This window comes from Chionomys nivalis, chromosome 23 (genome assembly GCF_950005125.1).
Source record: "Chionomys nivalis chromosome 23, mChiNiv1.1, whole genome shotgun sequence".
Classification (NCBI taxonomy): Eukaryota; Metazoa; Chordata; class Mammalia; order Rodentia; family Cricetidae; genus Chionomys; species Chionomys nivalis.
In genome coordinates, this window is record NC_080108.1 from 3,178,531 (window position 1) to 3,205,997 (window position 27,467).

The following is a 27,467-nucleotide window of genomic DNA, read 5'->3' on the forward strand; positions in this document are numbered from 1 at the left end:
TCCCACCCCAACCCTAGCTTATGAGGGCAGTCTTGCGAGCACTCTCCCCTGCTTACTACCCTCAGTGTCAGCGACTACTTGCCTACTGCCAACCGTATGCCTGGTGCAGAGTCCTTAGGGGGCCGTGACCTGCTCTATGCGAGGGCAGCGATTTCCAATCTTTGGTCTACGCCAGCCACTCTAAGTTTGTTAGAACATAGACATCCTGGGCTCTGCCCCTCAGGTTTTCAGTTCGATAGGTCTAAGGTAGAGAGGTGGGGGCCCAGGCGAAGCTGCTGTCAGAGGCCTAGGCCCTACTCCGAGGGCAGCGGGGATGGCACTTTATACATGGGTGTGTGAAAACCAGCCAGAAGCGGCAGGAAGATGCAAAGTAGGCAAGGATGTAAGGCAGCTCGTGGCCCAGTTCCAGAGAGGAGGGCCTGGTCCTCCGGGGGCTACCATGTGAGCAGCTTCCAGAACAGACAGCCTTTTGAAATGCTAAGCAGCTCTGGGGAGGATGGGGGCCAAGCTGGAGCCAGATCCAGAATAATTTTTTTTTCCTGTGCTCCCACGCAGTGACCTGCTAATCATCCTGCCTGTCTTTGGGACAAATTACTTAAGAAATCGGCTTTTTAAAAACTCGACTCAGCGGCTGGCTAGAGACCTCCATCTAGTGAGCATCACTTTGTGTGGAGTTGTTCCAGGATGACAGACAATGCGGGGACAGAAACAGGCTTGGAGGGAGTGGGGGGGGAGTTGCTAATTATTCTCCAATCATTTATCTAGGCTAGTCACCAAGACGTTGCTTGGCGCTGCTTACAGATCACACAGAAAACCAAGTCTCCGGTCAGGACGGTTTCTCTGGGGGGACCCACACACCCAAGCAAGGATGACTTACACAGCACAGGGTAAGAACGCCTTCTCTTGGGTGGCTCTGGGGAGGCCCTCCTGCGCAAGCCTGAAGATCAAGTTCAGGTCTCCACATGGGAGCCAGACACATCGCACGCGTGTTTGTAAATCCCAGGTGCTCCACTGGGGACGTGGGAGGCAAAAGTGAGAAAATCTTAAGAAGCCCAGTGAAGAGACCCTGTCTCCATCAAGGAGAGAAGGTGAGAACCAACGTCCTTACCTGCTCACATGCACACCTGTGTCCCCACATCGGAATATACACACACACAGACTCACAACAAAGGTCTCCCTAGAACTAACAACTAAATCCCTTACTTAAGAAACAGAGCAGTCTAAGCCTCAGTTACCTTTGGCATGGACCCCTGCATCAGCGTGCTGCAGTCTAGACCTCCATGTCTAGATCCGTGCATCAGCGTGCTGCAGTCTAGACCCCCCCACCGCGCATTGGTGCGCTGCAGTCTAGACCCCTGCACCAGCGAGCTGCATGTCTAGACTCCTGCATCAGTGTGCTTCACGTCTAGACTCCGGCACCTGTGTTCTGCATGGCCTCTGCTCACTAGCCTTCCCTGTCACGTGTCCCTACGATGGCAGGCAGGGCTGCCAGTCTGGGATTGAGTCTCTTTGCCACCATCTGGAGCAGGCATCACCAATGGGACCCTGATGAACACATTTGTTTGTGCAGTGTTTTTGAACATTTGAATGAGATGCCAGCATTTTCCAACAAGGGGATTCCTGGGGAAAATCTTAATGCTGGCTTTTGTTTGGAAACCAGAAGCAGTGATGTGGTAGCAACCTGCTCACGTTTAGGGGAGGTTCAGGCCCCCGTGGTCAACCACGCGCACTTTGAAGCTTTCTTTCCTGGTGTCACCTGCCTGGTCAAGGGTCTGGAGCAGTGTCCTCCCATGGTCACTTGTTTGGGTGTCACGGCCGCCTGCCATCTGTCCTATTACTCACTGTTGATTTGCTAAAGCAAGTTTATTTTAGACAGAAAAAGGCACAGCACAGTGAGACCATAATTCGCTATTCCCAATCACAGCTCGGGCAGCCTGCTTGAAGAAACCCAGGGCCTATGCAATCTAACAGAATCTTGGAAGCTACACTTTCTGAAACACGAGGAAGGGCCAGGCCCACTGCCCTGTCTATGCAGCGTTCTCTGGGCTGGGGTCTAGCTCTGCTATAGGGTGAGTCAATGCTGAGTATGCTTGAAGCCTGGGTTCAGTCCCTAATCTCCGAATGAAACAAAACCCAACACATCTCTTTGCCCCAGAGTTTGCTGGTACCCTTTTCATGCTGCAGTCTGGCTATTCCCATAGTCCTGCCTCGAGTCCACTCACCCTCCTTTGGTGTGGATAAAATTCCATATTAATCCCCTCTTTGCTTGACCCTTCCCTTCCTTCAGGCCCAATTTATTTCTTTTCAATGATTTGCTTAATAATTTTACTTATGAATGTGCCTGCGTGAGTTTATGTCATTTGTGTGGGTGTTCTCGGAAGCCAGAAGAGGGCGTCAGATTCAACAGAGCTGGGGTTATAGCAGTTGTGAGCCACCTAAAGTGGGTGCTGGGAATTGAACCTGGCTCCTCTGGAAGAGCAGGAAGTACTCTTCACCACCGAACTGTTTGTTTCTCCAATGACCAGGACTAATTTATACCATGCCCCTTCCATGAGGCTTTCAGGTTTCTCGTAGCAAGACTGAGCTCCCCTCCTCTCCTAGAGGCAATGCACATCCCCCTCTCCCTTGTCCTATAGCTTCTCCTGTATGGCCATTTACAAGCTCTGATGTTCACCTGAGCGCACAGCCCATTCCTGCACAGGAAGGGGCCCATCCCCCCTCCTCCATGCACCTTCCAACTGACACTCTGCTTTGTCCAGAGGCAATGCTTTCGTAAATTGCAAGCCACCAAGCGCAATAATAGCTGAAGTCCTGGGTGTGCTTGGCCTCGCATGCTCAGGCCAGGCTCCCTCTCTGAGGCCTCCTCTTACTTCCTTGTTAAATTTTTGTCTTCCAATTTTCATTCCGCCAACTTTTCCCAAACCTGTGGCTTCGTCGCCAGCCTTTACCATTGTGCCCATTATCTTCAGCTGGACCTGGTCCTGGCTGGCTTTTCTCAAGACTTTTCTCAACTGACTAACCATGTAGAGGAAGAGCGTGTGGTAATAAAATTTTGTGGGGCCTCTGTCCCTCATCTCAGTAGGAGCTGTCAACATGGTGTCCATGAATTAAGTACTTGGATTACTTCTATCAGGACATAACACAAGAAATTGATTAGCAAGATGGATAAATTTTCTACCTCTGGTGGATTTTTCTTTACAATAACCATGATGTGTGTTGGGTCAGTCACACAGTGACTTGAGCAATCTTTCTTTCTTATTTATCTACTGGGTAACACTCAGCATAATAACTTGGGTCTATCTCTGTGGGCCAGAGGCCAAGTTGGACTTCTGCTTGACACCAAATCCTATTAGTGATCACAGTAATGTGGTTATTTGTCCATGTTCCATATTTTATAGCTGTCCCAGCTACCTAGGTAGCCCATGCGTGCTGCCTCGAGGCAGACGCCGCCCCACAGCAAACACAACAGCTCCATATCTTACAAGGGACTGAGAAATGGCTGCTGGTGTGAGAAGTGTACAGAGCCTTCTGGTTTCCTCTAACTCTCGGCCAGTTGCTACTGGTAAGCTGCCTTTGCCCTGGGTTGTAGTTCAAACACTGGCCTTGCCCATGGAGGAAGACTGCCTTGTTCTTGGCCCAGCTTCTTGCCCTCAGTTCTCCGTGTTCCTGGGTGAGGCAGTCTGGAACATTCTGCTTCCATCCATGGTGGACCGACCGTCCTGAACCCCTTAGTTCCCTCCACTCGCCCCAAGCACCCAGTGGTCATGGGAGCCCTCACACTCGTTGCTGAGCCTCGGAACTTTCCCCAGCTCCTCAGATAGGAGCCTACCTCAGGTATGATCTGATTGCTCACACGGAGAGCTTTCCTCGTTCATAGCTGGACACGGCCTGTGCCATAAGATGAAGCCTGACTCAAATTCCAGCTCTGACTGTCCCTAGCAGCTCTGAGTTCTGGTTTTCTCTCCCCCCCGCCCCCCCCCCCGCATATCTTCTAGGCAGTCATGAGGTAAAGAGGAAGCAAGCATACACAGCATTCGGGAGGGCTTGCTGCAAAGGTCTCAGTCGTGGGAAGTAAATGCAACTGAGTAAAACAACGCGAGAGCCTGTGAATGTGCCAAGCCAGAATCTGTGCACTACAATGGACGGATCATGGGCTTTACAAGAGCAAGATCCCAGACTTCTAATTCCACAGTGCCGTGCACAGGCGACCTCGAGGTTGTCCCTTTTCTGTCACCACCGTTTTCCCAACCTATAATGGCGAGTACGTATGAAGCTCCTGATCCAGCATGGCTTCGGTATCAGCAACTGATCGACTGTGCAGGGGATCATGGACCCTTCTTTGTGGCTGACTGTTGGCTGACCTTCGTGGGGGCCCCCAAGACACTGTGTGTGCAGGTGTGTATGCTTTATGACAGCGGGGTACGAGTGAGCCTGGCTGAGGGCCTGGGAGAGCAGCAACTACGCTCCCACGCTGTCTTCACAAAGAGACGGCTTATATTTTAAAGGCATAACTGAGTCCACGGGAGATCATGTTTCTTCCACCTGCAGGGCACACATCACACGGGGACGGCCCTGCACTGTGGCTGCTCAGTTCCCTCGTCCTTACAGCTTTGACCTCCCGGGCACCCACAGATATTTTATAGACACAACTTCCTCTTCCTGTGGAAGGTGACTTCCAAGGGTCTAATCCACTGGGCCTTCTCATGGAATCTCTTACTTCTGGCTAGTTCTGCATCTCCCCCACCCCCCACGCTCTGTTACTGCCCTCCATCCATGCCTTGGTGATGTTCATGACAAGGAAGGCTACTTTTTTTTTCTTTAAAATGACTGGACCTGTTCTTTCTCTACAGGCAGGGTTGGGGCCCCAGTGACCAGGGCAATGTGCACCCAGGGAAAGCCATGAGACAGCTGTGGTCTGCTTTTTGTTTATTAAACTGGGGGTAATTAGGAGTCGTGTAGGGTTTGTGGGTGTTGAGGCTTCTAAAGGATGTAACAGAGGGTAGGAAATAAAAATGGACCAAACTCTTCAGGGGACAGATTCCTCCTGCTCATCTTCCTCACATGCATCCCAGAGAGGCAGCATCTCTGTGTGAGTGGCTGCAAAGGCCTTTCTGGCACTGGCCAGCATTCCCAAGTACTTAGATGCAGGTGCCTTAGGGCGTTCAGGCAATGGTGGCTACTGCCCTGGCCACAAGGAGCCTTAGAGTCTCAGGCTATGGTGGCTACTGCCTTGGCCACAAGGAGCCCTAGAGTCTCAGGCTATGGTGCCTACTGTCCTGGCCATAAGGAGCCGTAGAGTCTCAGGCTATGGTGCCTACTATCCTGGTCATCAGAAGATTTGCCAACCTCTGGTTTGCTGAAGGTCTGGAGAGAACCACCAATGACAGCTTCCTTCTCAGACTGACTCAGGGGACACTTCCTGAGGCATCCCGTGAAAGTCAAAGGGGGGCTAGAATATTTGGTTTCCTGTGCCTCCCATCTGTGCTCCTATAGGAGGCCAGGCAGGGCAGCCAGCTGACAGAGGCCAGGAACAGCATCAGGAGAGACTTCCTACAGTTCGGGCTGGAGCCTGGAAGGAGCTGTATTTTAAGGTAAATTGAGCGCTGGCTTTTGTAAATACATCTCCTCTCTGAGCAGCCTTTTGTGGTCACCCACAAGTAGGTTGGCTGGAAGCATAGGTCTGGGCCCAGGGCTACAGTTCCCTCAATTTTGCTCAGTGCTCAGGCTACCTCATTCAGCTTCTAAATGGGATCCAGACTAAAGATATGAATGGAGAAACACAATATGCACGCCTACTGCCCATCAGACAGCATCTATGGGGCTCGTGGGGGATGAGGACCTCCTCACCACCTCAGAGCCCAGTGGCTACAGATCCTCTCCCTCCCAGGTGTCCCTCCCTCCCTCCCTCTACATTCCAGCAGCTTCTTTCCTGGAGTCTGTGCCCCTGGCTCTCCCTAACTTCCCATCTATACTCTCTTGGTCTACCCCAGCATACAGTGACCCTCACGTTCGCCTCTCAAAATACCACTGATAGGTTTGCCTTGTGCAGCAGCACCGGCAGTCTTAGTGTTGTCCATGCCAAGTGACAGGCTGTGAGACGCTCTCAGAAGGCTATGGGTTTTGTGTGTGTGTGTGTGTGTGGTGTGTATGTGTGTGTGTGTGTGAGAGAGAGGTTTTTGAAAACTTAACTGGGCTGGCCACATGCGAGCCAGTAAGCCATGGCCCTCAGCGACAGGAACACGTCTATGTTAGTCCTCTGTTCTGCCAGCTTTTGGACCTAATGCATTCAGTCTTCGGTTCTCTTATCTAGTCCTATCTTCAGCCCATAGCCACTCCATCAATGGAGATCTTATTTCGACTTTGCTATTTCTAATGTCCCGGGCCCTTCCACGCTGATTTATTCCCCCTGTGTGTATGCTCTTGTTTTATAGAATAGTGAGATCTTCTCTCCACGATCCCGATGGATTATTGTTTCTCTTCCTTTGAAGTTCCCATCACTGGAGCTTGTCCCCACCGTTTCCCTCCTTCTCATTCTTTTATTTTCCTCATTTTATTTGCTTAGTCTTTTTTTTTTCACTCGCTGGAAGATTTACTCCGATGTCTGATAATCCTCTGGCCTCTTCATATTTAGGACTGAGAGCAAGAAGTGCCCTGCCAGCTGCTGACTGTCACTGCAGGCCGGAAATGCTTGCATTTGGTGGATAATCCCCCAAAGGCACCATCTACAGGGTCTTTTCATTCCCTCGTATAATTTATTTCTCTAATAATCTCCTGCCTTAGACAGAAGACATGTGCTTGGCTGTCAAAAACGGGGTCTAGAAATGTCACTTTCCGTATTCGGCTTACACTGACTTCCTGTTTTCTGTGTGTGACTCTCCCCTGCCCCCCTTCGCCTCTGCCCGCTGCCCTGAGTACAAAGCCTCTCTGGTCATTTTACCCAAAAGACACGCCTCAGTTTCCCTGTCTGCGTGTGTGTGAGGGAAGAAAGCGAGGAGTCTGCTTGCAGCTGCGTCTGTATGGCAGGGCTGTGTCTTACATCCCAGCTGTGAGTCCTCTGGCCTCCATCCTCCCTGGCCCTCCCCTCCCCCCCACACCAGCTTGGCACCAGAAGTTATCTGGACTCTGCTTCTCACTGGGTTTCAAACACCCTGTCTGTGCTCATGGCTCAGCTTTCTCCATGCTGCCAGCTCTACCCACTGTCTGGTTAACAAAATCTGCAGATAGGTAGGCCATTGTCTCATTCTCTCATCCTTGTGTGTTTATCACACATTAGTTTGTTTCAAACCATTGCTCACACTGTTGAGGGCGACAGTTGCATTTGACATGGCTTCCGGGTCCTCTGTTCGGAAGCCCGCTTTCCTCAGCTTTGCGAATGGCATGCTGTCTGAGACTTCCACCGCTGTGGTCCCCCATCCTCATTCTCCTTCCTGGTTCTCCCCCCACCTATAAAAGCTGGCTTCCCTTCGGCATCTGTCCGAAACCCTCTTCTCTGCTCTCTCCACTCATCTGCCCACTCAGCATTCTGATGCTTCAGCTCAGACGCCCTGCGCTCACAGGTAAACCTTTCCGATGAGGTCAGCATCCCTTGTTGACACATCCCTACCCCCACATTCTTCCTCTCTGGGTGATCACAGCACGTTACTGACCAAAGCCTGTCTGCCTCGGCAAACTGAGATCCTCCAGGGCAGAGTTCATTCATTTAGCCTCATCGCGGCCCTGAGCCCGACCTGAGCAGCATGCAAGGTATGCAAGAGGAGCAGAAGAGACACATATTAAATGGAGGCATGCTAACAACAACAGATGAATAAATGAATGAATGAATGAATGAACGAACGGTGAGAAAAACAAGTAAGAGCACAGCATCTAAGAGAATTCTTATCCGGGTCCCTGCTGGGGTCCCTGCTGTCCAAAATCTTTTTGGTTATGAATCAAACCTTTGCTGCTCCAGCTACGCAACCTGAACAATAATCCCCGTCGCATCTTACTTGCCTGTGCTGTGAGGATTAGCACAAAAGAATGAAAGTATGGTGTCACTGTGTTCAGTGAGCCACGTGCACCATACAGTGAGCCACGCCCTAAACAGTAAGCCACGTGCGCCATACAGTGAGCCAGGTGCTGAACAGTGAGCCACGCGCACCATGCAGTGAGCCTCATGTGCCATACAGTGAGCCACAGGCACCATACAGTGAGCCAGGCGCTAAATAGTGAGCCACGGTACACCACACAGTGAGCCACGGTGCGCCATAGGGTGAGCCACGTGCGCTATACCATGCAAGAAATTACTGCTGTCATGCGCACTGTACTCCAGATATTCCGAGCATGTTTCGGGCCTGGGTGATGCAGGAAACAGAACGGCAGGCTCAGGTTTTCACGTCTCAGGATTTTCTAAAATGCCATTCCTTTTGTAAAGTCGATCCGCACTAAGCTTTCTCTGTGTTCTTTAACACCAGGCACGGGGCTCTAGAGACCACCTGGGGGCTTTCCTTTTACTTTAGGCAAAGCTGGTTTAGAAAGAAGGTGTGCTTCCGGGATCGTGGCTTTACCTTAAAGCAATTCATTAAGAGACAACTGAGAACAAGGAAAACATGTAAAATATTTACACACCACTCAGCTGTGCAGCGGAGAGCTCAAGACACAGGTGTGTTCATACCACCTGGCCCACAGGTCTTTGCCTGGTCCTCCGGATGTCCACTTGGCCATTTGGGCCAAGCGGGAGAGGAGGAACTTACAGGAAATCTCCATTGATTGAGGTCTTTGGGTGACAAAAGTTTCATTTCCCATGCATCCTGCCAGGGAGGACTCAGCTCAGAACAGCAACAACCTCAGTCCTGCCTGATCAACCCACAGGCTGGCAGCAGCTTTGCCTCCAGGGCAGGGAGCATGCAGTGGGGTAAAGCCGTGGTTTCAGACAGACCGCTTTCAGACAGACAGACTTCAAGCTCAGACATCTCCTCAGGATCAGGCAAATTGCATCCTTATCAACAGATGTGTTTATATTGTAAATATCACATCTATATCCTACTTCTGGGGCCAAAAAAAATACAAGAGTTACCCTGGTTTATTTTAGAATTTTTGTAAGAATTTTAATGACCATTCAATGTTCTCTGAGTGGATATACACGATCTACTTCAGTGCTTTCTTATTATTGGGCCTTTGGGTGGCTTCCAAGTTTCCCATTTGTAAACATGGCTGTTGTAAACAGGCAGCTTTTTCTGGCTATGGGTTATTCCTTCATGAGAGACTCTCAGAAGCTCAAAATGTTTATGATTCGATACAAACAGCCAACTTGTTTTCCCAGAGGGTGTGACTGACAATGCAACCAGCAACAGCTGTCGGTGCAGGTAATGCAACCAGTAACGGCTGTCGGTGTGGGTAATGCAACCAGTAATGGCTGTTGATGCAGGTAATACAACCAGTAACGACTGTTGGTGCAGGTAATGCAACCAGTAATGGCTGTCGATGTGGGTAATGCAACCAGTAACAGCTGTTGGTGCAGGCACACTGCAGCCTCTGTGGGCTGGGGTTCACTGGAGTGATTCTACTCACGAGGCTAAAATGGGTTGATGTGCCACGATGTCAGTTTGTATCTGACCACCAGTGAGGGGAAGCACACTTGACACATGCTCCTCTCAGACCATTTATTTCTTCTGCACATACGCTTTAGCCATTTTCCTAGAATATACCGTCCATCCCCACTACAGGAGATTCAATACTACGTGTACATATACATGCATAATAGCATTTTAAACCTTAGTCTCCATATTTACTGCAAGTATTTCCCCAATTTACAATTTTTCTTCTTATTGTGATAAACTTTTAAGACGTGAAAATTTCAAATATTTATAGAAACTTTTGGCAATCTTTTCCTTTGTGATTTTTTTCAATGAGGTTTTAAACTTAAAAGCTGTTCTCTGGGTTAGGGGTAGGTAGGTGGCACTTGGTCTTACCCTCTCTGAGTTAGACTTTTAAGTATTTGCCTCTTTCATCCATCTAGAATTTTTTTGGGTATGTGTTAGGGCTAAAGTCTGAATCTGAGGTTGAAAGCTCAAACTCTTCAGGAGGCTAGGCAGGTAAGATAGCAATCTGGGACTTTTTGTTTTTGTTGTTTCTCTTTTTAAAAGATTTTGTTTTATGGTATTTCTAATTGTGTGTGTGTGTGTGTGTGTGTGTGTGTGAGAGAGAGAGAGAGAGAGAGAGAGAGAGAGAGAGAGAGAGAGAGAGAGAGAGAGAGAGCAAACATGCATGTGAAGAGCAGATGGTGTCAGATCCCCAGGAGCTGGAGTTATGGGTGATGTGGGCAGCCCTGGTTACTGGGATCCAGAGTCAGGTCCTTCCTAAGTGGAATAAGCACCCTGATTTGCTTTGTTGGATTCAGGGCCTCCCTTTCCCCCGGCTGGCCCTGAACTTGCTATGCAGGCTCTGATCCTTATACCTTTGAAGGGTTCCAGAGCGACAGTGAGATGGGTCGCAGTAGTTACATAGGGAATCAACACCATGGGCAGACAGACAGATAACATGATGGGAGGGGCTCTGAGGAGAGGTAAGGCCTCATCACTAGAGATAGCGTAGCAGGGGTGCCAAGGAGAGGAAACTAGAGCCCTTGTGGCGTAAGTGGGAGTCTCCCGTTCTGTCTGATGACAGGGTCATCACAGTCTTAGAGCCCTTACCTCTTACAGGCACGGGTCACCACGCCTGGTTTATGTGGTGCTGGGGACTGAAGCCAGGGCTTTACGCATGCCAGGCAAGCATTCAAACAACCGAGCGACACCTCCGGCCATAAACAGTTTTCTGAAAATCTACCTGGTAAATAGTGGGCCAACACTGTGGGTTACTAAACTACATTGTATCTATGAGCCACGTCCCTTCCGCTCATTGCCAAGCTACAGCCTCTGGGTTAAGCTGATGATTTTCCATTTGTATCTATTGACTAATCTACTTTTCTCAGCCCACTTGTAACCCCTGCTTCTCAAACGGTAAGTTTTAACGTGTCTATTGGTAGTATTTCTAGGTAGTTTTTGTGACATCAATCAGCTTGGCTCCTATTCTGTTCTAATTATTGTAGATTTATGATCTGGTGAGATCTGTGACATGGGCTGCCAGGGTTATTCTATGTTTTCATCTGCCTACTATTCTAGATGAAGTCTTCAACCATTCCACACATCTCTGCAATTCCTTTCAGGTTTCTCCTAGGCATCCTGTCAAACCTGCAAACTGTATCCTAGAATATTTCACCCTTCTGAGTCCAGGAGCGAGCCGTCTGTCCTCACTGTTCACGGTCTGTTTTACACTGACCGATGGAACTTTGTGGTTTTATCTTACGGGTCTTATTAAGATGGCATAGTAATATTTATTAAGTTTCTTGAGTAGGACATTTTCAGTATTTTGCTCCAGTGTTGTTTTTTTTTTTTTTTTCAGCTATTTTGGAAATGTCTTGACTTTGGAGAAACCAAGTTTGGGATGTGTGTATATGGGTGTGTGTGCTTTTTACAAATAGAAACACATCCCTCATAAAAATAATAACAAATTTTGCTCAGTCTCTTATTTCCTTTATTCTCCATATTAGCCAAAGCTTCTAAAACACTGTCTACTAGTGGATATAACATATTTTGTTAGTGGTTTTAAAGGAATATTTCTAATATTTAAACCAGAAATTTAATAATGCATTTTGATAGATGTCTCTGTTTTCTCCGCTCTTCCCTCGTTTTATTTTCAGCATTTTTGTGAGCCAATATTGTCATCAGAATGCCTTCATCCCTTGTTCACAAAAGTCAGCTCTCAGTATAGTACACGGTGCCCTCCAAAGGGTCTGAAATTTGCGAGTGTCTGAACCAGTTGTTACTGGGCTGAGACCCTGGGTGTGACCTCACATATAACCCCTGCCTGTTCAGGAGACCTAGGGTGATAATTCTGGCCATGCAAGTTCATGATGAGACTTCAAATACACTGATCGACTCCCATTCTGCTCAGGGTAATTTCGGCACTAGGAAGAGTTCAACCGATTTTACTTTCTTCTTCTACAACTTGAAAGAAAGATAATGATGGCACATCAATATCCCCAAATGCAAGCTTTCTGAGGAACACTTTGCATTTACAGGTCTGCGAAAATGCAGGTTCCACGTGTGGTAGACAGACACTATGCTGACCCTCCTGCATACGGCCTTTTCTCATGGTCTCCCACTACGCAGGGCGTCTCCTGCACCCTGAGGGGATTCTTTTGACCTATGGCACCTGGTGGGAATAAAAAGCCAAGCTGACATGTAATATGATCCAAGACTGAAGCAAACTCTGGTTCCATTAACCCAGGACGTCAGTGCGTTCAGATAAAGGCAGGAAGAGGCAGCAGCTCAAACTCAAGCCAGATGCTCAGACAGTTCATGCAGACACATTTTCTACTGCCCTTCACATAACACTCACGCTCCTGTCATTGATGTGGAAGGTGCACCAGGAACCAGCTCAAGGCCTTGTCAAAGTCACCATCACTGAACCGTGGCTTGATTTTAAAGAAGCCATCCATCCCCCACCCCAGTGGTGGTCCTGGGTACTCGTTCTTCGGCATGGGGGTGCTAGGGAGCAGTGGGGGCTCAGCATAGCTGTGCTGTCTTTCTCGTGTGCTGGGAGGGAAATGGGGACAAGGGACAGATGCTCACTCAGGAGTGGGCGATGTGGACCAGGGATTCTTCGGTCAGACCAGCTTAGATTCAATTCAAATCCTATCTGTGTCCCTGCTTAACGTTGCTTAGGGGCCAAGTTTGTGGCTTTCTCTGAACTTGGTTTCTTCATCTATAATGGGAAAGAGTAGCTGTGCTTCTGCCTGTCTGGGACTGTCACAAACGTCAGGTCTGTGTGCAACACTTCCTGCTTCCTGGGACCTGATAAGCACACACATCTTCTGGGTCTTCCAAAGTCTGGGTGACTATCCCCAAAACAGCCACACATACTCTAATAGGTCAGCACGGCTCTGATTAGTTTACACATGCTGGCTCATTTCTCTTCATCATTGCCCTCAAGAGGTGGGTGCTAACATCATCAGATTTCGGATGAGGTAACTGGGGTCCAAGGTTGCACTGCGACTAAGTGGCCAAGACTGCGTACAAACACAGCTGCTCACATCCACTTCCTTTGCATGATGGTTCACCTATGCAGCAGCAACCCGGAGGGAGTTTTTACACAGAAGGGAACACAGGCAGAATGGCTGTCCTTCCAGGGTATCCGGTGTCTAGAAAGTGCCTTGGTGGGGCACGCCTGTAGTCTCAGTACTTAGGAGGCAGAGGGAGCTGGATCTCTGAGTTCGAGGCCAACATGACTTACAGAACAAGTTCCCAGATAGTTCCCACAACTACACAGAAAAACCCTGTCTTGAAAAAAGAAAAAAAGAAAGGAAGGAAAGGAGGGAGGGAGGGAAGAAGGAAAGAAGGAGAGAGAGAGAGAGAGAGAGAGAGAGAGAGAGAGAGAGAGAGATCGATCAAGCTGTGACCCAGTGGTAAGCTCAAACAGAGCCCCTTATCTTCTTCCCCTGTATCTTCAGGCCTGCTTTTCCCTCAGCACCTCCAAGTGCTCTCCCTCCCAGCTCATCTTCCGCTCCTGTCTCCCCCTCCACCATTAGTCATCTTAGGGTCTCCAGCTTCCTTCCCTGGCTTCCTTCCCATAGCTGACAACACCCTCAGGGCTCTCCTCACCTTATGTAAACCCTCAACCCGCCTCCTCCTCAGGTTACGCCCATCTATCTGTCTCTTAGCCTGATCTAACAGGAACGGTTTCCATTCTGCCCGCTTCTCTCCTGAACTCACGGTGACCCTGCCCCTGCCTGCAGCCTGCTCCACAGGGGGAAGCTGCTTCCATGGAGGGTGCTGCCCCCTCCACTGACCAACTTCCAGCAGCTTTCTCTGCAATTGCTCTCCCTAAATTCCTTGAGTTCAGCGTCTACAGATGCCTTCTCTTTCTGCCCTCTAGATGTGGGGGTTCCATCTTTAATCCACCCCACTGCTAGTTCTGACATCTTAGCTATTCTACCTTGCTACCTGCTGCCCTGCTCCCCACGCTCACACCTGTGCTGAGCTGTCTTGGGGTTGGGGCTCCGCCTCCAGCTCAGCACTACCCCAAGTCTGGCCACATTTAGCGACCTACCTGCTGCTGCTGTCTGCGAGCAAAGAACATCAACTCTGAAAGTCTGTTAGTAACTCAAATCTAACACGAATCTACATCTTCCTAGCTCATCCTCCTAACATATTTCATTCATTCATTCATTCATTCATTCATTCATTCAGCTATTCCCTCCCACCCCATATGTGTGATCATTCATGTGGAGGTCAGAAGACAACCTTGGTGGTCATTCCTCAAGTGTTATTCACTTGTTTCATTGACTGAAGCTAGGGTGTCTGGTCACTGAGCTCCGTGGATCTGCCTGTCTCTGCTTCCTCTGTGCTAGGATATAAATGCATGCCACCATCCCTGTCTTGTTTTATTTTTTTTTAAATGTGGGTTCTGAACATAAAACTCAGGTCTCTCAGCTGGGCGGTGGTGGCGCACGCCTTTAATCCCAGCACTTGGGAGACAGAGGCAGGTGGATCTCTGTGAGTTCGAGGCCAGCCTGGTCTACAAGAGCTAGTTCCAGGACAGGAATCAAAACTACGGAGAAACTCTGTCTCGAAAAATCAAAAAACAAACAAACAAACAAACAAAAAAAAAAACAAAAAAACTCAGGTCTCTTACTGACTGAGACTCTAATCCTCACCCACCCATCCTTGAGGATAAAAATTTTGTGCTTCTCCCTCAACAGCTTAAATTCGAGTGATCAAGAACAGCCCAGGCTGTGCTGAGGTCCATTTCCTCCTCCAGGAAAAGGCAATGGCATTGCCCCCATCCAGGCCCTCTCCTCTCTCAAGTCTCTGACTACAGAGTCAGCCTTCAGCTGGTCTGAGAATCCAGCAGCTCTGTATACGCCACTGTCTAAGATCTACACAGGATACGGTTTGGCCTAACAACCACCCTGCATACCCTACTGTCTGAAAACAAGACTCCCAGCTGGTCCACAAAGTCCCTGCTGGCTGATCTTGACTTCATTTTCTAAGTTTTTCTCTGGACGCACACACACATCCTCATGTTGGTTTTCTTTTCAGTCCCAGACTCCCAGACACTAGGTGTCTTACCCAAAGGAGCATGGCACAGACAGTAGAACCACGTTGGATTTGAATTCCAGCCGCAGCCTCTGGGGTGACCAGGTGTTTAATACACACACAGCCATTTCAATAGTATGAGCTTCATTTTGCATTGTGGGAGAGTACTTCCTTTGCATATCTGTTTTAGGGGCTGGGGTGCAATGGCTCTTTCTGGCCAGTTTCTCAGTCTGTCAGGCAGTTGTTTCTCATTAACCCCTCAGTTTCTCCTTGCTATGGATGAAACTGTGTTCCCCTTCCAAGAACATGCCCCCAACATGACTGAATTTGCCTGGAGATAGGCCCTAGAAGAGGGTACTAAAGGTGAGGTCAGGGTATTGGGACGAGGCAGAACTAACTTTGCCTTGTGTGCCCAGGAAGTCAAAGCAAGTTGGTGAGAAAGGCCTCACAGAAACAAATTCCACCAACACCTGGATCTTTCAGGCCCTGTTTCCAAACCAGGAAGAGAAGAAGCTAGGACCTCTGCCTGTGCGTTCTGTCATGGTCACCCTAGCGAGGAACGGCCTCATCTCTCTTGCCTTTTCCTGGCGAGCGCTTCTTTTTGCAATGCCCTTCCTCTTTCTACCACTCTGTTTTCTGGGGCGTCAGTTGTGTGCCTCCAGCTGAGGACAGTTGGTATACAGTAGATGCTTTTTTAAATGTTTTAGATTGACACATGACTATAAATACCTGGGGTTAAATGCACAACATGAGGCTGACACTTCGTTCTCCATACATCCTGTGCAGTGGTTAAGCAGATAGCCTGCGTATCTATCACACCATTAATCTTATGTTTGCGGCGAGGACATTCAAAATCATCTAGCTATCAAAATATGATATATCAAAATATGAGACCACTTTCAATAAGTTTAATTGCGACACACATCTGTAATGTTCTAGTAGTTACTGTTAGCTGCTCATTTACACGTTAAACTTTATGATAGGTATATATGAAGTCCTTCAGGGTTTGTCATTATCTACTGTTTCAGACAACCTCCGGGGTTTTGGGACATGTCCTCTACACATAAGCACCATGCTCTTGTTCCAGATTTCCACCTCCACTCTGGCCCGAAGTTGCTGAAAATATTTACACACCACTTCCCAGCACACTCCATACTCCTCACAGTGCGCTCTTTGTGCCCCACAGCCTCTTCTACCAGCCTTGGCAGAGGGAAGAGCCCTCCTTTCTATGCCCACGAGTGTTCCCACACACCCCTCTGTTCCTGCAGGCCTCATTATGGGGTGATTACTCGCGAAAGGGTCAGTTCCCTCCACTTGATTGTAGGTTCTTTGAGGGCAAGGCTGATTTTCTGCACAGTTAAATCTCCAGCACCACCTCAAGTAGATATTCAGTCAATGAATCGAAATGAAAACAAGGTACTGATGCTTTGGCAGTGTTGTGAGATGTTCTGGTGCAGGCTTTCATGGCCTTGTGAGAAGCTCTCTGGTGCAGGCTTTTACAGGTGAGCCTGAGAGGAAAACCCTACACCTTTCATATAAAACTGCACGGCTCGTGCCTACAGCTCAGCTCTGACTGCCCCGAAGCCTTTGCTCTTCCTCTGGACCCCGTCTCCCCGGACCCAGATCCACTGCAGCTTTAATGTTGACAGAGTTCACTAGCCACCACCAATGGCAGTCCCGGCAGACCTCATCCTGAAGCTAGGGTGGACCCAAGAGGTGTTACAAGGCAAAAGGACATATCTTTGGTCAGTAGCATCATGAAGGCAATGAGAGAAGGCACCCACAGCCCTCACTGATGATGAGCTGGCATCTCTTCTAGGCAAGAGAAGCAACTTTTTAAGTAACTGACAGAGAAACGAGATATCAGAAAATCCAGCCATCACTTGCAAAAAAACCGAAGCGCTACTGACAAAATGTCTTCTATGAGTAACCTCACCTGACCGAAGAGTGGGAAGAGAGCTTTTAGCAGGGTGAGGCCCAGGTTGGGGGTGCTCTCTCAGGCAGGAATGTGAGCCTCAAGCACCAGTGACATTGAGGATGAGGCGCTGTCTCCCCTCTGCTCTGCCAGGCTTGCTCCGAGCTTTTGTTTACATATTTGCTGCTTCTTGTGGTCATAAGATGGCTGCTAATGGGAGCAACTCCTTTGGAACAGCACCCAGTGAATTCACCTCTCCGGATACAAGGGATTTATCCCGAGTATTGGTATAAGCAGGATGAAACTGTGGGTCCCAGGCGTCCAGCTTAGGTCACCAGGCTTGGCAGCGAGTGCTTCAACCAGCATGAACCATCCCACTAGCCCCTTGCTGTCTTTAAATATGGCTACGCCATCCATGCATTAAGGAACAAGTTAGATGTTCCTCTGGCTCAAGAGCCTCTGGGATCCACTCAGCAGGGCCCACCCTCCACCCTCCCCCATTCCTGCCTCCAGGGACGGCCTCCCTTGCTCTTTCCTTTGGCTTAGGAGCGGTTCCTATACCAATGCCATCTCCATCGAGCCAAAGCATTAGCTGCTCTCTCCAGGTACTCAACATGGAAAAGGCAAGGTTAGACAATAGACGGAAAGCCAGGGATAGGAAGATGGAAGGAAGGAAAGGAGCTGGACCACTTCCTGTGCCGGAGGGAAGACAGACAGACTTCCAGCAGCTGCCTGAAGAGAAGCAGGTGGACCCTTCTGTCAATTAGCCCAGAAGACCAGAGCGCGTCCCTTGTAAAGTCCCCCATGCCTGGCTCTTTCTCACAGTGGTTCTCATTTCTCTTTCTGGATTTCTAAATCCACCATAGGCCACCTCTGTTATTTTGCAGCTTGCCTTGCCTTGCTGGGGTGTCAGGTTGAGCTGCCCTTTTATGCTTTGGCAGCCACCCGAATGAAAAGATAAGTTGCTAGTTTGAGACCCAAAATACCTCAATGCCAACTTGTCAGGCCTCGGGGTGACAAGCTATCCGGGGCAAGGTATTCTCATTTTTAAATCTTAGATACCGCAAGATTTTTCACCATGGTCTTTTTAATGACTCCTCAAGAAAACTTCCTGAACTGAAGTGAGGTGCTTACTTATAATTGGAGGCAAGTTAACAAGGGGAAGCTGTGATCCAGAGAACACAGATGCAAATACTGAATCGTATCCATGACAAAGAATGAGGCTCTATCGCATGGCGGGGACCTGAGAGGATTAGAATTCAAGCTTTCATTCTTGCTTCGCCTTTAATTTTGGGCACACCGCACCTCAGCCCCTTTACCTGTTAAGTTAAATTAGAGTTAAGGTATCTCTCTTAAAGTTAGGGAGATATATCAGAGAGTAAAATGTCTACCTTGCAAGAATCAAGGCCTGAGTTCAACTCCCAGAACCTGCATCAGAAGGCTTGGATGTAGCAGTACACGTAAGCCCAGTGCTGGGGCTTGACGACCAATTATACTAATCCAAAGTGAGTTCCGGGACAGGAAGAGACACGCGCTCTCTCTAAAAAGCAAAAATAGCGAACGGCACCTGAGGGACAACATCCAATATTATCCTTTGGTGTGTATACTCCCTCATGCGTGTGTGCACGTGTGCACGCACGCACACACACACACACACACGCACCTCTTTCCCAAGGCTGTTATAAATTACACAAGAGCAAAGCGTGGTCTCTGACCCATGCTGGACATTCTTTAAATATCTGACGGATATATTAACCAATGAATATGTGGAAAGCAAATTAAACACGAAAACTCACAGGGGCTGATCCAGGTAAGGAGGCGATGTGCTTACCATAAGGAAACCCTAAGTGCTGCGGCGAGGCCGATGTGAAATCCACCCAGCTTTTCTGGCAGCAACCCCGGACCTCAGCTTTCTCATTTACAGTGGGGAGGGGGCTCTCTTCGGGAAGTTACTGTAAATCTTAAAGAATGGTAAAAATCGTTCGCGAACTTCAGGAGCTGTGTTAGACTTTTGCTGGTGGGATCTGCCTACCCAGTGGGATTCTGCGAGACGACCATCCGCAGGGGAGTCATGGGTAGAAAAGGTGCCCCCTGATTCCAAATCTCCCCATGCCAGGCGAAGACAGTTGCTTCTGAAAACAGAATGCCATATTATAGTCTAAAACCAGCTTGGTTTCAGTGGGGAGTGTGCACATGTGTGTGTGTGTGTGTGTGTGTGTGTATGCATGTGTGCACACATGCATGTGCATGGCATAGATCCAGTTCAGTGAGAGCTCTGTCAACATCAGTTCTCTGTGTGGAAATATTTGTAGAGCCAGTCTGGAAAGTGCTTTTAGATATTTTTTCAAGGCAAAAGATAAACTCATTTAATTTAGAGTCATCAGCTGGATTGCATTAAATGGAGGGAAAAGCGAAGTCGTACACAATGCAGCCATTTGTTAAACACAATTATTTCTCTCGTTACTTAATCGCAAGCAGACATAAATACACAGAATTCTGACATCCCAGGTCTTCTTGAATTCCCGATCTGTGTTTCAGCATGTAACGAAAGGAGGGTCAGATTCCAATTTGTGTGTTAAGCAAACCCGAGAGTTATAATTGTGTATTGGGACCATAATGACTTTGCTAAAGCAAGACCTAAACTTTTAATTAACCTGCCAAGACAAATTACAGCTCACAGTTCACAGGTAACGATCACAGACAGCTGAGACTCAATGCCGGGGACTCTCGGGAAAGAGGGATTAATAGCGGCGTCAGAATCTGTCTGTTTTTGTATTAAAGGATTAAAAAAACAGTGTTCATTAAACAATTGTTGTAGCTTGAAGGGAGGACAGGTCAGAAAGACAGTGAAAAAAAACGGAAGGAGAAAGGGGGGAGGGACAGAGCACCCTAACCCCTTCCCTCTACCCCACAGGCACTGGGCAGACTTTACTAATCACTACAACAGGAACTGCAAACAGCCTGAAATACTCATTTTTTTTTTCTGACAGAAAAGGGGAGACCTACCACTGACAATCACAGAAGCGAAAGGGAGTCACAAGAGAAAGGACTAGGAATCTGTTTTTGACGGGTGTCTGGGAGCTTTGCCGATAGGAAGCGCATGGGGGCTCATTTCTGCCCACGGGGTCAGAATTGCTGAAGAAAGGATCAGGAATCTGAACCTTTGCCTGGTGATTCCTTAGTTCATTTGAGAAGGACGGTGACCAAATGCCTTGCTGCTCAAAGCATGCACAACAACCGGGCTCACTGGGCACTGCTGCCTGGCCTGCTGGGGCAGCTTCTGCATCTTATCCAGACCCCTTGGTATCTAGACCCCTGGGTAGGTCAATGCATTGATGTATAGAAGCACGATTGGCTATTGGCTCTGATTGATATACATGATGGGGTTAAGAAACGATTTTCATCATCTAGACAAGAGAGAGGAACCAGGTAAAAAGCAAGACCATGTCTTAATTATAACAGAGCAGGTTAGCAAGCTTTGACAAGCCAAGGGTTGGCGAAGGGGCAATCGCACTATTTCCTTAATGGCTTAAGATACATATCCTAATTAAAAGTGGTTTCTTTAGGGAATTAAATGAACAACCTTTCATATTTATACTCAATTATTAAAACAGAGATCTGACTGTAAATGCTCCCAGTCCTGTGTAAGCCCAATACCGTGTGTCTTCTTGTCAGCTGTGCCTAGGAGGACTTAGGGTGATGGACCAGAGAGCTCAGACACCATGGGACATGAGAATTATGCCTCTAAGTCAAAGCCACCATATCAAGAAAGAAAACATGTAGTGACTGCTGTCTAGCAGAAGCCGGGAAGCGACAGTTTAGATGTTGGTGCGGCCAGAGTCCAGCCTGGAACGGCAGGGACTGGGAGCATCCACGTTACCTTCCATGTGATCGACAGTTACTAGGACACAGTTTAGGATCCAGAATCCTCAGAACCCAAGACGGGAAAGGGTAAAAGATCTGTACAGTGTTAAAAGTCAAGTTCACGGCAGAGCTTCTAGACTAAGCCTGCTTCCCAACACATCACATGAGAAACGGCGCAAGAGGGAAACCAACATCATGGCAACTGCCAAGACCAGGGCTGCTGAGGGTCCTGGGCAGAGAAACGACCACGCTCCTGCTTATTCCCTACCAACCAGGGGGCATTGCCCACGAAGACTCCATGTGGATCATGGAGACAGACTACTCCTCCAGCCAGGGACAACACAGAGGGACTTCTTCATCAACACCAGCTTTGCCATCACGGCAAAATGTTAAGGCCGAATGTGTAGCAGTGGCTTATTGACCGTGTTCCATGTAACAGAAAGGCTCGCTCTGCCTCAGTACTCAGGGCAAAACTGCAAATCTGAGGGGAACGGGCTGAAAGCGACTCTCGCTCATCAGGAGCGAGAAGGGGGGTCTTTGAAGAATGCTGGAGACCTAGCAACAAGCTGAGATATCTTCCTTGACAGAGAGACGCCCAGCCAAAGACCAAGACCTTTCAGAGACACCCTAACGCATTCACTAGACAACAGTCCCTCCCAGGGCTCCCAGTCTGTGTTCTGGCTGAGTTTGCCTTCAAGGATGTTTATATTAAGATTGCATCCTAATGCTTCCAACAGAAGCCCAGGAAAATTCTGACGTGGAAAACTAAGACTATCCGTTTGCATTACCGTGGCCGCCTAAGGAGGATACAAAAGTCTATGAGATGGAACAAAGACGAGAATGTCTTTTTAACAGGGATCCAGGCTACCTGCACGCCTGTAGACTGTGGAGGTGGCCAAGGCCCTTTGTCACTACAAGACACAGGGACGACGGTTCAAAGTCACTCTATGTCAGAGAACAGACCATCTCTATTCTCAGTGGAACCCCAAGAGCAACCGCAAACCGCTCACCCAGCTGCCCGCTCTGCTGTTGACACTCTCTCTCCCGGCGCTTTCCTTCCGGTCTCATCTCTCAGCATTTCTTGATTTCAAAAGTAAAAGACAGACCCTAAACAAGCTAGACCCAAATGGCAAATGAGCGAGCTGAACAAGGTGCGGCTTAGGTGGAGGTGGAGGGGAGCTGTGTCCTCTGTGCCTTGCCACCCAAAATTCCTATCTCAACCACAGTTCTGCCTCACAGTTCTTGAGCGGAGCTCTATACACCATGCTTGCCCTGCAAGTCCACTTGGGATGACTTTGTACCACGCTCATAGCGGCGGTTACAGTTCTGGGCAAGGCATACTCAGTTCTGATACCTTGCCAGCACCAACTCCCGAATCCACAATCTTCCTCTCGTTCAAAGACGCAACAAAGGGTATGTCTGCTTACCAATGGTGGTGGTGAGAAAGGAAACCACTTCAGACTCCTTCCCATCGTTGTAAAAGGCCAGGTGCCAGATCCCCGAATCCAGGTACTGGATGAAACCGGTCTCATGGCTGGCTGGGGGGAAAGCACCCCGTGACTGGCGCTGGGGACCTTCCAGGCTCCTTGCCTCCTGGGTTAGGAGCCTTCGTCCATCCAGTAGCTCCACAAAGTCAAACTAAAGAACAAAGAGAGTAATGTTAGCGACATACTGACACCCCAACCACCAAGCTCCATGAGGGAAGTCTCCTAGGGAGTCTAGAAGGGGAGAAGGAGTCAGAAAGGGGAGTTGGGAGAGCAGATCAATCAAGTCTTCCCCAGATCTAGAGTCTTCACAGAAATATTCTAATTCTTTTGTGAATGTGGCATAACTAATGATTATTGTCTTCTTTTGTTGTCATTTGGGGACATGCAAGTCTTAACACACACACACACACACACACACACACACACACACACACACGCTACATTTTCTTCAGTGGCAGGTTCCTCAGTAGAAACCCAGACACTCGGAGATCACTGGAGGTTCCTGCAAGTGTGGATGGTAATCTTAGGGGCTTGGAGGGGGGCTGTAACACGGAGTGGGGTTGGGTTAGTCATGAGCTAGGTTGGTTTAGCTCAGACTTCCATCAGTGATGTCGTGCTGTGTGAAACGCGAGGGCTGATGGATCCAGGACTGTTGGTTTGAGACTCCAGAGAAGTCCATCACGCAGTATGACCGTCTGGCGGGGGAGGGGGGTTAAGCCCTGCTGCCTCACTAGGAAGCATCCCCAAGCAGCTCCCTAGTTAGGTTTAGTATTGGAAGATATTTGTCTCACACAAACTGAAGCTGTGAAGTTCAGGAACACGCGGTGGTTCTGTGGTCACCAGGGCCCAGGTTCATCTACTGCTCTGTGATCTGATCATGGACTACAGCGCTAAACTTAGCCAGACGCTGGAGCTAAAACGACTGTCTGTGGCCCTGCGATTCACAATGGATGGTTATGGTTTTGATTATTTGCACGCCAAAGCTAGTGTGTGTTGTGTGCGTGTGTGGAGGTTGCCCAGGCCCCTGTTCTCCCTGACTCATGACTCCTCCTCTTCCTATTTCTTTCCTTTCCTCCCCTCTTCCTCTCTTTGGAAGTCAGAGACTGAATCCAGAGTCCCTCATGCTAAGTGCATGCTCTATTCCTGAACTATACCTCCAGCCACTTGGCTGATATCTTTGTTTCTGGTACATATGTGCAAACGAAGGAGCAATTCTGAAGAAGAGAGGAGATGCTAGAGGCAGGGAAAATACTGGTTTGGAGCCAGGTCGCATGCTAAGCGCTCTATGAATTCTGCAGGGTGGTACTCCCCACTTTAGAGAGGAGGAAATCCTCAAGGAGAGGATGAACCATGAGTCCACGCTTGCATCGCCAAACGGCGAAAGGACTCACGCTCAGCGTGTGGCTTCTTTTCTAGGTCACACTGCCTGGGTCCTGTAACTTAGCAGATAGGGCGAGAGGAGAAAGGCAGCTGAGAGGTGGCCTAGAATTCTCTGAAAAGGCTCCTGAGAGTTAATTCACTCATCTGGAAAGCAAGAGGGGCAAACAGATGAGTGCCCTATAAGATAACATCAAGTTCCCTTTTGGCTTTAGGACCTGGCTGGGTTTTTGCCCTGGTTAGGATCTGAGCTGGCTCCCGTGAGGTCTGTTGGTGTGTGGGGTCCAGTTACCTGAGTATGGGAAGGAGGGAGGCCTTTTCTGCCGTAAATGCCCACCAGAGCTGCTTTCCCCAAGGACACGTTGAACTTCAGGTGAACGGGGTGGTCGATGAACACTTGAGATCTCCAGAACGTCCCGGGCGGAATCTTCTGGGAAGCCCGTCTCCCCACATCGATTTCTCCAGAGTCTATGAAGCTGTCCTCTGGAAAGAAACTACTTGGCTTTCCTACCAAGACACGGGGAAGGGAAGACAAAAGCCCTCTGGTTAGCCACATGGGACTTGGAACCACATCCAGGACTCCGCAATGTCTCTTGCTCTGACAGAGGTCTGCGTCTGGATCCCTGCCCCCTCCCCCTCCTCATCCACAGGAGTAAGATAGTCTAGAATATTTTCCCCCAGTGATGCTCAAATTGTTCTGCTAAAAATATTCATTCTTTCAAAGCAGTATGGGTCCCTCCCAAAGGACCATCTGTTTACTGTGTAATGCCACAGCTTGTTAAGATATATTTTGATCCTAAAAATAATCACTGGTGGTTACATGAGAATAGCTTTGTGATTGTGTGTGTGTGTGTGTGCGTGTGTGTGATTGTGTGTGTGTGTAAAGGCTGTGTGGCAAGCCAGAAAGGACAGAGGGAATGAGTTGTTGTCATTCAATTTCCAACCCTACAGCAGGAGGCATGATGGGAGTAGAGGGAGGTATTTTATGTGTATGTGGAAATTGGAAGCCACAGCCTAGGGCTACATATGTGAGTTGGGGGGTTGGGTTTGGAACAGGGCTATGAACTGACAAAGATAGGAGAAGAAGGTTCTTAAGAAGGCAGGAGACGTCCAAAAGTGCTTTTGTATTTTGGTATGTGTGTGGCATCACTATGTGTGTGTGTGTTAAAACGGTTAAAGAAATTTATCAAGAATGAAATCTCTAGCATACTTAGAGAAATTCAACCCAGCCCTCAGCCCTGTACCACAAGGGGTGGAAGACATTCACCAGTGAGAACCTCTGCTCACTTCTATGGCCAAGCAGCAGTGACCCTGGTCCTAAGGCTTTCCTGTGGTTAGAGATGCTCAAAGACCTTGGAGACAACAAGAATCATTTGCAAAGGAAACACGTCTGTGGAACTTTTTATGAAAAGCATTCGGAGGGAAAAAATTATCACGTCTCCCCACCCCCAGCTTTGTAAGACTCCTTACAAAGCACATTTGATGCTGAAATGGAGCTTGGCAGGGCATTGTTGCGGCCATAAAATATTTTACTGTTTTAAATAATAAAATTCAATTTAAATGTTAAACTTCTCCATATGTTATCATTCCCTTATAAACTCCTAGGCAGAAACATCAGGTTTTTAACTTCAAACCGTTAAATGTTATTTTAATTAAAAATGTGCCAACAAAAAGAAAGTTAAGATGCACGCTCTCAATGAAAGTACCGTGGCTATTCTACCCTTAACACAGGAAAGAGTTCGCGTTTAATTCCTATGGAAGGAGCGTTCACGCCCTAGACTTTTACCTTGAAAACGAAGACACACAAACCTCCACATGGTGAGTCATGAAACTTCAAAGGCAGGAGCATTGAGATGGGAGAGAATTATCCACACTCTTCTCCATCTGATCTGCGGGCTCCCAGGACTGTAACCCTTTTATCGTGCAGGTAGAAAGCGCTACACTCTCAGCTTTAACTCTCCCAGGAGGCAGAACTGAGGGGGCGTATGAAACAAAAGCAGGGTGCATTCTGAACCTTTCCCTCCTAGGAGGGGCTGAGAGAGAAGCAGGAGACCGCTAAGTTGAGGGCCAGTTTCCTCTGAGAGTATGGAGGAGTTGGGGCCCAGGGACCTGGGGAGCTGCCTGCACTCTGATGTTCTCATGTCTCAGAATAAATAATGAAAAACTGTTCCTTTGTTTGAGTCAGCCAGGTTCCTTTTCTCCCTAGCAAAGAGCTGAGCATAGCAGAGGAGATGGCCTTACAGTTCAGGATGGGTCCAGAGACACCCTCCAAACCTCAGGCTGGATCCTAAGGCAGGGCTCTGTGGTTCTTTCCCCAAAATAACAGAAGGGGATTCTTTAGTTAGACTTTCTAGAGGTGCAAGGATGTGGGCCATGTGGGAGGGAGATGCTGTCTGCACACTGGACCAACTGGTGGTGTGGACTGCTGGTTGGGAGGAGAGAGTGTACAGCTTTTACCACCTTTAGTTCATGGGAAAGATGCCTAAGTTGCCAGGGCTGGGCTGGGGCTAGAAGAGAAAAAGCAAACAACCCTTCCTTCTTGCCTTACGAAAAACCCATCCTGCCTTCATCTGTTCAGATCGTAAGATTTCTTGTCTTTAATTCTGAGCACAAAGCATGAAGACTCGAACGTAAAACGTCCCCTGCAAAGCAGTGGCGTGAAGAGCAGGGAAGAAGCTAGTGGCTGGGCGAGGGGAAACGCTCTGTGTATGAGTCCGCCTCTTTGTGTGTATTCTGGAAGGCAGCAGATATTAGGAGAAGAAATAGTAGTGAAGGCAGAGGTTAATGAGTTCCGGCTGTGTCAAGTGCCTTCATTTCCATTAGTTCTGTTGATTCTCATGGCGCTAAGAACATCTCTTGAATGCTTGAGAAGCCAGCTGCGGATGAAGTCACTTGACAAGGCTCTTCACCTCTTCGGATGTGGCTCCTCTGAGGAGTCAATGAACGAGCGATGAATTAAATATCTGGAGGGACACTCTCGGCGGTGATGGGGTGCACTGACCCTCTCAAAGAGCAGCCACTCCTGGGGTTCCCGGGGTTCCCGGCGTGAATGCCAAGCCTTCACCAGCTAGATCCTAGGTCCACTTAAGAGCTCTGTGGTATGCCAGGGTCTGAGAGTTGATCATTTTGACTAATTAGGAAGATGTAAACAGGCCTCGGAGTAGCCAGGGTCTGGGGACAGTCTTGAGAAGCATGCTGCGCCACAACTAGGTGTCTCCAGGCCTTACCACGTGGCGTGAGCAGCTTAGCTTAGTCCTTACCCCTCCAGAGAAATCTGTGTCACAGCACAGATTCCACTGATAACCAGCTTTTTCTTTGTAAATTTAAAGAGATTTGGGCTTCCTAGAGCAATGCTATAAAAATATGCAATCATGTCATAAAAGAAATCTCTCTACGATCTGCTGAAACGGTTGGATAGCTCCACCTAATGTGGCCGGCTTCAGAGAGCTGGACATCCCCTGCTTCCCAGTCAGGCTCTGCTTTCCTGACCAGAGACCCCATCTGTTCAGGCTCTGAAGCTCCAATCAACTAACAATTGCCCCACCTATTTTTTTTTTTAATTCTTCTCAATGCAATAGATTGCACAAAGAATCCCTTAGTCTCCTTAGCAACTGTTTGAAATTTCTTTGGGTATCAGAATAAGCCGTTCCATTTTGGAAAGCCCAGCTGAGCCCGTGTGCAGCAATTTGCATGGTTCAAACCGATGATCAA

General features: G+C 48.5%; 1 protein-coding gene across 1 annotated transcript in view; it reads right to left on the bottom strand.

The window, feature by feature from the left end:
- Positions 1–27,467, bottom strand: part of Tenm4 (teneurin transmembrane protein 4) — a 664,092-nt gene that overhangs the window by 135,362 nt on the left and 501,263 nt on the right. Inside the window, 2 exon segments of the mRNA XM_057756666.1 lie at positions 22,320–22,530; positions 24,049–24,263. Of these exon segments, the coding sequence (XP_057612649.1) occupies positions 22,320–22,530; positions 24,049–24,263 (426 nt within the window).